General features: G+C 43.7%; 1 protein-coding gene across 1 annotated transcript; it reads left to right on the top strand.

The window, feature by feature from the left end:
* Window positions 1-8,123: 8,123 nt before the first annotated feature.
* Window positions 8,124-12,176, top strand: LOC145397780 (D-beta-hydroxybutyrate dehydrogenase, mitochondrial-like). The gene is made up of 5 exons (XM_080270802.1): window positions 8,124-8,436; window positions 9,123-9,275; window positions 10,208-10,360; window positions 10,769-10,964; window positions 12,014-12,176. The coding sequence occupies exons 1-5, from the start codon at window positions 8,124-8,126 to the stop codon at window positions 12,174-12,176; spliced, it is 978 nt and encodes a 325-aa protein (XP_080126928.1).
* The last annotated feature ends 1,821 nt before the right edge of the window (window positions 12,177-13,997 follow it).

The raw sequence follows: 13,997 nt of genomic DNA on the forward strand, positions 1-13,997 counted from the left end.
ACCTCCTCCCCCTTCCCTTACCCACACACCCTCCTCTCTCTCTCTCACACACACACACACACACACACACACACACACACACACACACACACACACACACACGATCCACCCTGCTTCACGGTGACGTTTTTATTTCCATTATTATTGCTACTTTCAGACGGTTTCATTCAGCTTAGAGAAAAATCCCTAGTTCTGGGAGGTTTATATAGCCTTTACAAACTTCTAACCTCGCCAATTCGAAAAAAAAAAAACTCAAAAGCAGAATAGAATCGTCTGGGAAGAGAAAGAAAACGTCAAGGAAATCTAGGAGCAACGTCAACACCAAACACCTGCCCTATATAAGCAGACACCTGTCCTATATAAGTAAACACCTGTCCTATATAACCAAACACCTGTCCTATATAACCAAACACCTGCCCTATATAAGCAGACACCTGCCCTATATAACGAGACACCTGTCCTATATACCCAGACACCTGTCCTACATAACCAAACACCTGTCTTATATAACCAAATCAAACCAAAAAAACTTTCCGAAAAAAAGGAAAGCATGGATAAAAATTGCAAATTTTTGGTGAGTAAATGCATAAACTACATACGTCTAAAAACACACCCAAAAAACTACCTTCTACTATACTGTTTCCTCTTTAACCTGGCCCAAATTTTCGTCCCTCTTTCAGCTTATTTCGTGTAGCTCAGTGGCAGGTAAAGACAATGTTATGGCTCTACGTCCTCGCCATGGCACTTGTTACTAGCATCATATTCTAGTGTTAATCTAGAGTTACAGCTCAGCATTCAAGATGGGGAGACGGCAGTTTTAGGCCAAGTTAGAGTGAAAAGGCCATAGCATATTTTTCTCTTCTTCCTTGTTTCATTTCGTATGTGATATTGTGTTCTAAATGACTGGAGAAGCCGTAACACCTCTTACTTAGCCATTTATTATTGGTGGTTCACCTTCATTTTCCTTTTTGTGTAATACGTATTTTTTCAGTATGGATATATTTTGCTTTAGTAACGTACAAGAGGATAAAAACGTGCAATGATCTGAAAATATCGCCACAGAAAAGGAGTTACGAAATCTCCGAAGATCAGATAACAAATACAATGGTGACATCTTGCTCTCCGTACCTCGCCTGACTCCCAGTGTGGTGGTGGTGGTGGTGGTGGTACAGTAGTTGTGGTTGTGTTAGTTGTGGTGGTAGTTGTGGTGGTGACAGTGGTGGCTGATTCTGTTTTTCAGTGTCGTGTTAGTGGGGTTAGTGGTGGTGACAGTGGTGGCTGATTCTGTTTTTCAGTGTCGTGTTAGTGGGGTTAGTGGTGGTGACAGTGGTGGTGATTGTATACCTGTGTTGTTGTGGTGGTGGTGGTATTGGTGGTGGTGATTGTGGTGTTAGTGGTGGCGGTTGTGTTGGTGGTGGTGATTGTGGTGTTAGTGGTGGCGGTTGTGTTGGTGGTGGTGGTTGTGTTGGTGATGGTGTTAGTTAGTGTTGGTGGTGTTAGTAGTGGTGGTGGTGTGGTGGTGGCAGTAGTGATGGTAGTGGTGGTGTTAGTAGTGGTGGTGGTGTGGTGGTGGCAGTAGTGATGGTAGTGGTGGTGTTAGTAGTGGTGGTGGTGTGGTGGTGTTAGTAGTGATGGTTGTGGTGGTAGTACTGCTCACCTTGACATATTTGTGCCGATTATGGAAGCTGCGGTGATACTATAGAAGATCTGATTTCACCAGACGGAACTGAGCCAATCTCACAACTTAATACTAACCCGTGTTTGTATGAAAGCAGATAAGCCTTAGTTATGAGGCAAGAAAAAGCTAATACTCCTTGGTTACTAGTAAAATTTAACACTCCAATCAAATTACACCTGGCAAAAGGGTAAGTGAAGTTTGTCAGGTAAGAGCAGGTGTTCTTAAAGCAATACCTCGATGTCTGTTCTTGCGGGTATCCAGAAAGGCATCCTAAAAACACTGAGCAATGTCGGCTAACTGGCAACTACTTGAAGCTGCCAGTTAACCCAGGGACGCAAGGCCTATATACAGCTTACAGTAGAAGAAAAAATAAATGAGCATAAAAAAAAGAAAAAAGAAAAAAGCGTTGCGTACAAAAATGCAATGTCGGAAGTAATATGGTGGCGAAAAATAATAAACTGTATATGAATGCTATTTGGTTGAAAAAATAATAATAATAATAATCGCTAGAAATCAGCTGTTTGTTCATAGCCATTCTCTTTTCGCTTTTTAAACTGAAAGGAATAATAATACTAGAGAAGGTATCAGGTAAAGGTATCAGGAAGAGGTATTAGGGAGGACAGGGTAACTTGGAGCTGGATCTGGGAGTATTAGGGCTGAAGTAAGATCATAATCCTTGTTGCGGGAGTTGTATCTGTGGTAGTGTTGAAATATTATAGTTGTTGTAGTTGTTGTTGTGATTGTGGTAACTGTGGTAGCTGTGGAGGCCTACGTGTTGTTCTTGTAGTAGTAGTGATTGTGGTATTATTGTTGTTATTGTTGTTGTTGCTATTGTTTTTAATGTTGTTATTGTTATTGCTGCTATTGTTGTTGTTATTGTTATTGTTGCTATTGTTGTTGTTATTGTTATTGTTGCTATTGTTGTTGTTATTGTTATTGTTGCTATTGTTGTTGTTATTGTTGTTGCTGCTATTGTTGTTGTTATTGTTATTGCTATTGTTGTCATTGTTACTGCTAATCTTGTTATTGTTATTGCTATTCTTGTTACTGTTATTGCTATTGTTGTTGTTATTGTAGACTCAGGCTCGATTGGACGTAAACCCAGTTGACTGCAGGCTAAATTTACCCTTCTCTTACAGTCTACTATCTTCTTCCGGGGGACAGGAAGATTTGAAGGACGTTTGCATTACCAGGCAGGGAGCAGCCCGGTTATATTGGTGTCACCGCGAGAAGGCATCCCCCCTCCCCCAGCACTGGAAGCCTACTGGGACTAAGAAAGAAAAGGTAAGTCGTAAAAATAGTCATCATCATCATCATCATCATCTTCATCATCATAATCGTCGTCATCGTTGTCCAACTCTTCCTTTGAGAGAGAGAGAGAGAGAGAGAGAGAGAGAGAGAGAGAGAGAGAGAGAGAGAGAGAGCAAAAGAAATTTCGTGTTTTTTTTTTTTTTTTGGGGGGGACGATGATAATGGAAAGAATTATAGACTGATCCCTCTATCTTGGCCTAAAATTGCCCTCCCTCCATCTTGAACGCTGAGCTGTAACAAGATATTAACACTAGAATACGCTGCCTGTCACGAAGAAGTGCTATAGGAATTATGTAAAAGCCGTAGCATTATCTTCTTCCGTCACTAAACTGATATTAAAGCTAGAATACGATGCTAGTCACGAAGAAGTGCTATGGAAAGGATGTACAACCACAGAACTGTCTCGTTCTGCCATAGGGTTACGGGAAGAACGCAGTAACAGTAGGAAAATGTTTAAATAAATGTGAACAGACCAGTATGGGTTCTCTCTCTCTCTCTCTCTCTCTCTCTCTCTCTCTCTCTCTCTCACGCATCCCCAACCACCCCTCCTCCTCCTCCCCCACCACAAAATTCTCCACTCCCACCCTCACCCATACACGTTCATTACTTCTATTACTGGAACAATTAGTGCAGAGAGAGAGAGAGAGAGAGAGAGAGAGAGAGAGAAAGCAATATGATATTCCCTGTAATAATCACCCCTACCTGTCACTGATTTACCGTAATTAAGACACCTGTGGGTTCATCTCTATCTATCTGTCTATCCACCTTTCTGTGAATATCTATGCTTGTATATATATTTAGATAGATAGATAGATATAGACAAATAGACTGATATAGACAGAGACAAAACGATAGACAGATATGGAGATAATGGTGCAAAGAACGATTTTTTTTTTTTTTCATATGTGCGTATTGCTAATAAATGAGTTACCATAGTTTGCGTGGCTTGATGAATGTTTGCGTTCCGCTATAATAAATTCTTTATTTACCATCCCGTGTTCAAGAAACCATTTACTAGATTGGGCGGTAAAAGCAAATGACGCCTGGTGGCCTACTGGGTTAGGGCGCTCCAACCGGATGGGACTTAACGAACCTACATCCAAAAGGGTGACTGGGATCTGCTGATCATATAATGCCGCTCAGGGTTTGGCGAGGCTTGTCACCCTCGTCTAAATATCGGGAGTAAGTAGCCTAATAGCCCCGACCCCCTACGCTCATCATGAAGTAAAAGAGAATTGGATGACACACAGAAAAGATTGATCAGTCGAGCAATGGTACAGAGGAAAACGGGTTCACACAAGCTGATCCTGACAGTAGTTATTATTTGCATTCTTTATTTACCGTTCATTATAAGCCACAACGCTCTAGGGCTAAACAGGAGGGTTACATCAGTGTAAAGGGATACACTGATGCATACGTGGGACAAAAATGTCCAAATGGAGTACAAGAAACATACAAGAAAATAATCTTTGGCAGGCAAGGAAAAGGTTCATCAGTTTTCTTTCGATGGATGGCCGGCCTGATTTGCAGCACAAACTCAAAAAGACTTCCACAATCCAATACCCTATGCGAATAAGCGTTGTCTGTGTCTGTGCCTGTCCACATTCGATCCCCTCGGATTTCGATGTGCCATACACCAAAAGACGTGGAGCGGCGAGCTGACAACGATGGTGTAAATTATAACCGTGTGCGGTCAGTTGTGCGCAAGCGAAGTACAATTCTGTGCCTGATTTTCGCCCGACAATGGGAACCCACTACAAGTTATACCGCTGGGTGGAATGAGCTAAAATTTTGCATGGCTATGCCTGGTGTGTCAGAGCAGGTCCAGGTCCATTTTGGTGTTAGTCAGTGTCTCGGGGTAAAGCGCTTGTTATTTTCTATGCATGAAGTGAGTTGCAGTGCGTGACAATATATGATGGACATTGACAACCTGTGGAGCAGAGAGGGGAGGGAACAGTCACTCTTCTAATGCAAGTTCCTGCTTATGTTTTTCCTTTATCGGTCGGACTCTGGGCTTAGTCTTGACAAACAGAAGCCTAACTGTCTTTATACATGTTAACTTCACCTGTCGCTACCTTGACACTATCACCCACCGTCCATACTGAATACATGTTACGATTATCTCATACCCAATTTTTCAATTGGGGGGGTGCTCTGTGGCAAAAGAAGTCCCTATTTCTTATGGCCGTAGTTGGGGGGAAAGGGTGGTGACAGACCCTCTTTTGGAACTGAAGCCTCTCCCCCCCTTCTTATATCCACAAGGCTCTGTGATAATAGGCAGTCTTCATTTTAGTTCATGAGATTCCGTGGCACTTTGCCCTTGGCGATTTATTTTGCACATTACACGTTAATGATCCTGCCTGTAACAGCTGCAAATTGTGTCCATATTAAACAGGTACTCTTAACATACAAGGGAGTCAAGTGTAAGATGGAAATAAATCGCCAAAAATGAGGTGCTAAGGATGTGTCACTGGCGCCTGAGTGTGCTAATCCCAGGTGCGGCCATCATCATCACCTGTCATACAAAGTGACCATTTCTTCCACTTCCTTACCCTCTTTTTTTTTTTTTTTTTTTTTTCCCGTGGTGTGAGGGTGAGGAGGAGGAGTCACAGAGTTCACAGGTCGTAGGGTACGTGTGTGTGTGTGTGTGTGTGTGTGTGTGTGTGTGTGTGTGTGTGTGTGTGTGTGTGTGTGTCGGTGGGTGGGTGGGTGGTTGAATGTTCATATGTATGTATGTATGTATGTATGTATGTATGTATGTCTATCTATCTATCTATCTATCTATCTATGTGTCTGTGCAGATGGATGAAATTCAGTCTTACCTCACAGAGAAAGTTATTTGGCTTACTCTACGCAGCTCAAATTACAAACAGTTACTGATATTTGCAAGAAGCTGTTTATATTTTGTATATATGTAAAAATATGTAAATGGTGTATAGTAAGGCACGTGACCTTCTCTCCCTCTCTCTCGCCCTGTCCCTCCCTCTCTCTCTCTCTCTCTCCACTGCCTCCCTGCCTGAGTATAATTGACAGTTATAAATTGCATCTTCCGTAGGCCTATCACATTCCCTTAATAATGCAGAGGCCGTACAGTGTTCATCATCATCATCATCATCACCACCACCACCACCATCACCACCATTTTCCCTTAATAGTGAAGTTGGCTATTCACGTCCACTACCATTTAAGGAACTGAATGACTTTATACTGAACCCCCATCAACTCCCTCGCTGATATAACCCCCTCCATTATTCATACTTTTATTTATTTTTCTCCTGATATCCCATCCATAAAGCATTCACTCTACTTTGACAGAGATCATCAACCCCTTCCAGTTCAGATGATGCCTACCTTACTATCAAAACTGGGACAGGATGATGATGATGATGGTGGTGGTGGTGGTGATGGTGGTGGTGATGGTGATGGTGGTGGTGATGATGATGATGATGATGATGATGATGGTGGTGGTGGTGGTGGTTGTGGTGCTGGTGGTGATACTACTACTACTACTACTACTACTACTACTGCTGCTACTACTACAACTACTACTACTACTACTACTACTACTACTACTACTAATAATAATAATAATAATAATAATAACAGTAATAATTATAATCATCATTATCATCATCATCATCATCATCATCAATAAAAATAGATGGAATTCCATTAAATCTGGCATAAAGATTTATGACCAGGAACAGGCGATTAATTTTTGGCCAGAAAGGTCATACGTCACAGGTCAAGAGTAAGGTCAACTTTTTAATTCGATTTTGTACCACCGTTGCACTTCGATTTTATATATATATATATATATATATATATATATATATATATATATATATATATATATATATATATATATATTTATTTAATATTATTGTAAATTGTGTCAGTGATGTGCAGGAGGGTATCAAGGTGTAAAGGGAAAAATAAATAGCCAAGGAAGAGGTGTTACGTACTCTCCTGGTCCAGCCACAGGACCGTCCATTCCATCCATCAATAAGACAAGGATAACGGCTCCTGTGGCGACCTTAGCTGTGATGAAGAAGCCCTTATGAGAAAGTTATTGCCAGTCCGCATCGCCCTCCCCTCCCAGTACCCCACCAACCCTTCCCTCCCACTGCCCCACCCTCCCATCCCACTGCCCCACCCTCCCATCCCATTGTCCCACCCACCCCATGCCGCTGCCCCACTCCCTCTCCCGCCGCTCCACCCTCCCCCCCCCCCGCAAAAACCCGACCCCCACAGCGGACCGCTATAATTGAAAAAAACTGGTCAGATTTAATCATTACTTGACCGGATTGCCATTGGGTACACAACGACAGTATGGAACACGCTCCTCTTTCCCTCCACTACAAATGCCAGCGCAGTTTATCTATCTATCTGTCTATCTATCTATCTATCTGCCTATCTATTCATCATCACCATCATCATCCATACCTCCTTTCCCACTACAAATTGGGGTGAGGTAGGGTCCAGAGTGACAGAACAAAAAATGACTGATATTATTTATTTATTGATTGATCTGTTTATATATTTTTTCTGTGTCAAACTCTGGGCATAGAATCAACAGCCCGTTCCCTGAGACCCAGCAGTTCTTCTACGGCCCTTGCACCTCTGTATGCCAAGCTGTGTTTTTTTTTCTTTTTACAAGTGCACTCTCACTCTTTTATGTTCAAATTTGGAAGCAAAGTGAAATGTACTGATGAACACCACCTACTGATGGGAAAAAATTATTATCTTTTCGAGCACACTTGTAAAATTATACTTGCTGATAAAAGAATTTGATTTCACGCTGCCATGAACTAAAAACGGTTTAAATTCTTTCCACGTATTGAAGAGGGTTGGAACTGGCCCAGACTGATCTATCTTCACAGTAAACACAGCTTCATCATGTGGGCATTTCTTTCAAAGCTAAAGCTGGAGTCGTTTAGTAGGCTCTAAGATTTACTCCGTGGAAGGGTTAGAGATATCCTTAATAATACTTAACTGCAAGAAATCTCTCCTAAATTTCTTTTTAAATCGTACCAGCAAAAATAAACTAAAAAAAAAAAGACAACACTCAGACTGAAGGGTTAAGTACTGAACACATTTCCTTTTCTTTTTCTTTCTTTTTTTCCAGGTGGTGATGTGGTGGATTGGTGTGGGTGTGGGTGTGGTTGTGGGTGTGGTGTGGCGTAATGTGGTGGGGCGGGGTGAGGTGGGGGTGAGGGGTCGTGTGGTGGTGGTGACGGGGTGCGACAGTGGCATCGGCCTGAGCCTGGCCCGTCATGCCCGCCGCTGGGGCTTCACCGTCGTGGCCACCGTACTGCAGGAGGAGGGAGCCGCCGCGGACATCCTACGGCGGGAGGGGGTGGTGGTGGTGATGCTGGACCTTAGGCATCACCACACCTTCACCACACTCACCACAACACTCCACAACCTCCACCTAGACAACCAAGGTAACCATTGTACTTATACTGTCTATACCCCTTTTACTCTTACTTGGTCTAAAACTGACATCTCTCCATCTTGAATGCTCAGTTACAACAATGGATCTGCACTAGAATATGAAGCTAGTCACGAAGAAGTGCCATGACAAGAATGTAGAGCAATAGAATTGTCTTTTTCTACCATTGAGTTACGTGAAATTAGCCGCAAAAGGACGAATATCTTGGCCAAGTTAGAGTAAAGAGAGTATAGATAACTACTCGTATTCTCATTAGCGCACAAAGCTCCGTAACACCTTCTCCTGGGCGACTTAATTCACATACTGCACCTTGTTACTGTATCGTTATTTATGTCATACTAATACTCGTACTTACAGTTTGCATCAGTAACATACACGATAACATGAAAGTATAACGTTTCTTCCTTCCTTCACCCCTCCATCTCTCGCCTTCCATCATCTCTCATCATTCCCTTTCACAGTGCTCCCCCTCCCTTCACCTCCCCCATCTCCCCATTCATCTCCCCCATCTCCCCCTTCCTCATTTCCCCCTCCCTTCACCCCCACCTCCCTCTCATAATGCACTCCGTCATCTCCCCCATCTCTCCCTCCCTCCACCCCCATTTCCCCCTCTCTAACCTCCCTCATCTCCCCCTCCCTCCACCCCCACCTCCCCACCTAACCTCCCCTCTCCCCCAGAGCTATGGTGCCTCGTAAACAATGCCGGGGTGATGACGTTCGGGCAGTGTGAGTGGCAGACGACGGCGCAGGTGACGGCCCAGGTGCAGGTCAATCTCGCCGGCGCCATCCACCTCACCTCAACACTCCTACCCACGCTTAGGAGGAACAAGGGTAGTAGCAGAAGTAGTAGTGGTAGTATGGTGGCAGTAGTAGTAGTAGAGGAAGAAGAAGAAGAGGAAGAAGAAGAAAAGGTGGTAGGAAATTAAGAAGAAAAAAAGCAGAGGAAGAAGGTGGTAGAAAATAAAGAAGAAGAAGAAGATGAAGAAGTAGTAGTAGTAATAATAGTAGTAGTTGTAGCAGTAGTAGTAGGAGTAGCAGTAGTCTGGTGATGGTGGTAGTAGTAGCAGTGGTAGATTACGGGTTTGGATAAGGCAGGGGAAGTACCAGCCCTAATTATAATACAAGCAAATCTCACATCAGTCGTAACAAAGACGATTTAGACTTTATTAATTATACAAATATTATGAACACTGATTTACCGAACTGTGCCAAGAGTAAACGTAAGCAATCATATTAGCCTTTTTGGCCTCAGAAGCCCGTGGAACATAGGAAAGGCCGAAGCTAGGTTAACTTAAGCTAACACCTCTTCCTAGGCGATTTATTTTTAGACATAGCTGAATAATATCTTTTTCTAAGTGTAAAGTGTGGCGATATGAGAAGGGTTTACATATGAGAAGGATTTACATAATACAGAGGAGGGCAGAAAGGTACATTAAGCACAATAAATCGCTTAGAGAGAAGAGTTAGGGAGCTTCCTTAACCGGAGAGAATATGGGCCTAGACCATTTAAGCCATATGAACGGGGAAGAAAAAAAAAAACGTAATTACCGTATATTTATGTATAAAATTATGTACTATTGCGGACTCACAATCTCGATCTTCTTCCTTATGATAAATAAAGAGAAAGTGAGGAATAACATTTGAACCTCCTGACGCACTCTTCGATATCCAGCAAACTTTTCAGTATAAAGTATAAGAGTTTCATAACTGTTCGTCTTAAAAAAAAAGCGCAATATTCCTGATCGCAACTGTATTTTCTGCAGGCCGAGTAGTGATGGTCAGCTCGCCAACGGGACAGGTAGGAACGGCCAACATGACGGTGTACTGCGCCACTAAAGCCGGCATTGAGGGCTTCACGCACGCACTACGGAGGGAACTGGCGCCTTCTGGGATGTCCGTCGTTCTTGTCAGACCATGTAAGCCTCACACAAGGCCATATCAAACACACTATAGTGGCAGGATGAATAAAATACCAGAGGGACCAAACACGCTGGAAAGGTTAAGCACGAGACTCCATCCAGAACTTTATCACAGGTTTATTATCAACTTTCAGTTACACTCTTTTCACGTTAACTTGGCCCAGGTTTTCGTCTTTTTGCAGCTTATTTCACGTAGCTCAACGGCAGAATAGAACAGTATTATATTTCTCCATCCTTTCCAAACACTTCACAGTGACTATCAAATTATAGTGCCAAACTATTGTAACAAGTTAGCATTCAGAATGGGGCTAAGTTAGAATAAAGCGAGCAAAGCAGATGCAGCTTTTTTACCCACCACAGTCAGACTACAAATATTAATATCGCATTTTCCTTTTTCCCCTGCAGGCAACCTCCCTAATCGCACAGGAATCATGCGCAGCACAGGGGTGCAGCTGCGCGAGATGCTTGAGAATGCTGCTGAGGAAACCCGCCAGGATTTTGGTGCCGCCATGACGGAGGCAGGAAAGGCGCTGGAGCAGGCCTTTGGTGGGGTGGAGGAGACGCAGGAGCTCCGGGATGACCGACTTATGCATTGCTTCAGGTAGGGTTGATGTTTCTTCCGTTATGCCCCATCATGGCCTTCCTCGTGGTCCTCATGGTCTTTGTTTTCCTTGAGTTAATCGTAGCGGGCAGCCGTGTGGTTCAGATTCCATAGGTGGGCCCTGCATTCAGCTCCACATTAGTCCCCTCGGTCGGCAGTCGGGCCTCCATCGGTGGCTGTTCAGACTGGGAGTGAGAGAGGTACTGGGCCCTACCTGTGCCTCAAACACAGTGTGACTACCTTACTGGGAGGTGGTCACAGGCGAGACTGGAGGGTAGGCAAGGTCATCTACAGGTCTAGTATGCAGTAGGCTATGGCTGAGAGGTTTCGAGCTGGGAAGGCAGACGAGATGTGAGACAAGTAAGATAGATGAAGGGGTATGGGAAAGCAAGTGAATCTGGGGTAAGCAGGCAAGAACAAGGCCAAGCTGACGAGGTCACAATGTAGGAAAGAGAGGAGGAAGTCCCCACAAGATGGAGAGGGACCGGAGTTTCTTGGGGAGGTAGTGAGGGACTTCATTAATTCTCTTCCTGTGGTACTGCTACCACTGCCTTATGGTAGTCACATGAGTTGCACCTAAGACTTCTGGGAGGTGAACACACCTGTGCACGAAAGTGGAATGACACATGTACATGACTTGTCCATTTGTGTCTGGTGTGGGTATGGTGAATATGTGTTGAGATTCTCTGTCCTGACTGACAGAGAGCACGGGAGGCGTCTGCCTATTCAAGTGTCACATGGTTGAAGTACGGTATGTTTCTGTGGGTCCCACGCATTTGGAGAGAGATGCAGCTGTCCGCTTGTGTTTCACGGTGTAAGATATTGTGAATGCATAGTGTGAAACTCACTGGGGCATAGAATTAAAAAGTAATGTTTGTGTCAGAAATATGCAACAATATAGCCTATAAAGACATAAGATTCTGAATAAGCTTCCAAAGTAGCTTATATGCTGTACTGGGTTTAAAAACTGTCAGTAATTTTGCCAATAAATTTTACAGTAAGTAGGCTACATGTAAACTGATCTCATCACTGTTCCCACTCCCTGCCAGGTGTGCCCTCCTCAGCACCCACCCTCGCCTGTCGTACTCTGCGGCACCCTGGCCAGTCACCCTGGCCCTGGACCTCATGCAGTGCCTCCCCTCAGCCTGGGTGGACGTCCTTGTTGCTCATGGAATCTACTCCTGGGTTCTCGGTTTTGCTAAGAACAAGTAGCACCTCACATCGGTCAAGTAGCACCTCACACCAGACAAGTAGCACTTAAAAAGAAAAATATATATCGCGATGGATAAATAAAAGCTGAATGATTTTCCTGCCATTCGTTCTGTATATTCGTTAACTTTTTCATTTCTATATAAATTTCTTTCTAGATTATTGGATAGATTCACAGCCAACCAGTATGTTTGGTAAACTCATAGAAGTAATATGTTATGTCCATTTTCGAGTGTTTTCATTATCCACAAAAGGGAAAGTGTGTGTTGGGAGCGTCATTTTGTGTGGCAGGGAAAGATGGGTTGTAAAAGAAATTATAATGAAACTAGAAACAAAAGGACATGAGACCCAGGGACCTTTCCTCTTCCCTTCATTCTCCTTCCTCCATTCTTTTCCTTCCCTCCCTCCTCCTCTTTCTCCCTCTCCTCCCCTAACTTCCCTGCCTCTTTCTTTCCCTTCTGCCGTCTCCCTCTTTCCTCACCTTCCTCCCATCGTCTCTCCCTCCCTGAATTATTCCCCTTTCCCTCTCTCCTAACTTCCTTCTCTCATGCTCCTATCTCCTTCCATCCTTTTTCTTCCCCCATCCTCTTCCTCTCCTTCTCCCCCAACTCCCCCTCTCCCCTTCTCCCTTTCTGATTCCCTTCCTTCTTTCCCTCTGTCATATTCTTCTCTCCCTCCCCCCGTCTCCCGTTTTCCCTCCGTGTTGTCCATATCCCCCCCTCCCTCGCCCACCACCACACTGGCATCAAACGTGACTGCCTATGACCCCAAATCACCATCTGATTTAGTCTCGTCTAATCCACTCAAATGCTCGTACCTTTTGACCTCTGATCCTCCCTCCCTGGATCCCCTGAGATTTCGTAGCACTTCTTCCTAGGCGATTTATCCTACACGGTAGCCTACACACTTACAGGTACAGGAGAATGTGAATGAGTAACATGGTATGATATATAAATCGCCGAAGAAATGTCACGAAGCCTCCTATGCCGCCTAGAATACTGTCCCCTGACTCCCCCACCCACGAGAGAGAGAGAGAGAGAGAGAGAGATTCTATTGAATCTGATTATACGCCCTGCCTGCGGCTAACTGGTTGACTTGGCACTCTCCTCAAATACATTCTATTAGGGTATACTCTTTTTACATTAACTTGGTCTAAAATTGCCATCGCCCTTAAAAAAAAAAGTGACAAAACCAATAGAATATCACGCAATAAGGAAATAAATGCTATGGAAAGGAATTGCAGCCATATCATTTTTTTCTGCCCATGAGCTAGGTGAAACAAGCTGCAAGAGAACTAAAATCTGGGCCAGATTAAAGTAAGCATCCTTTTGTTCCTTCTTTGTAATAAAACAAGACATTTGTTGTATTCTAAATGACATATAGGAAGCTTCATACCTCTTCCTCAGCCATTTATTTTCCATATTACTTGTTTTTATCCCCTTAAACCAGACCATGTCTGTACTAAAAATAAACAGATAATAGCAGAGAATATTAGGATGTAACCGCCTGCGGGTGGGGCTGGATGACTTGCTCGGGGGGGAAGTATTCGTAAAAGATCTTACCCAAGCAGTTCCTATAATAAACCGGTCCCCATCGTAGTTAATTACTACGAGGACTCATTTTACTTTGTGGTATGAATCACTTTCGTACTCATTCGAGCAACTGTATGAATGAAAATTGATACAACCAGGCAATCTCATACATAATGCACGCTCAAGAAAGTTAATGAATATCTTGTGGACAGGTGAGCAGTGTCCGTGGTTGCACCATTGCAATGTTGCTAGTCTCACCGCAGGCTTGGGTTGTCTGTGACATTTTCCGCCT

The sequence above is a fragment of the Coenobita brevimanus genome, chromosome 43 (genome assembly GCF_032717465.1).
Source record: "Coenobita brevimanus isolate Jiangsu-jjx chromosome 43, ASM3271746v2, whole genome shotgun sequence".
NCBI lineage: Eukaryota > Metazoa > Arthropoda > Malacostraca > Decapoda > Coenobitidae > Coenobita > Coenobita brevimanus.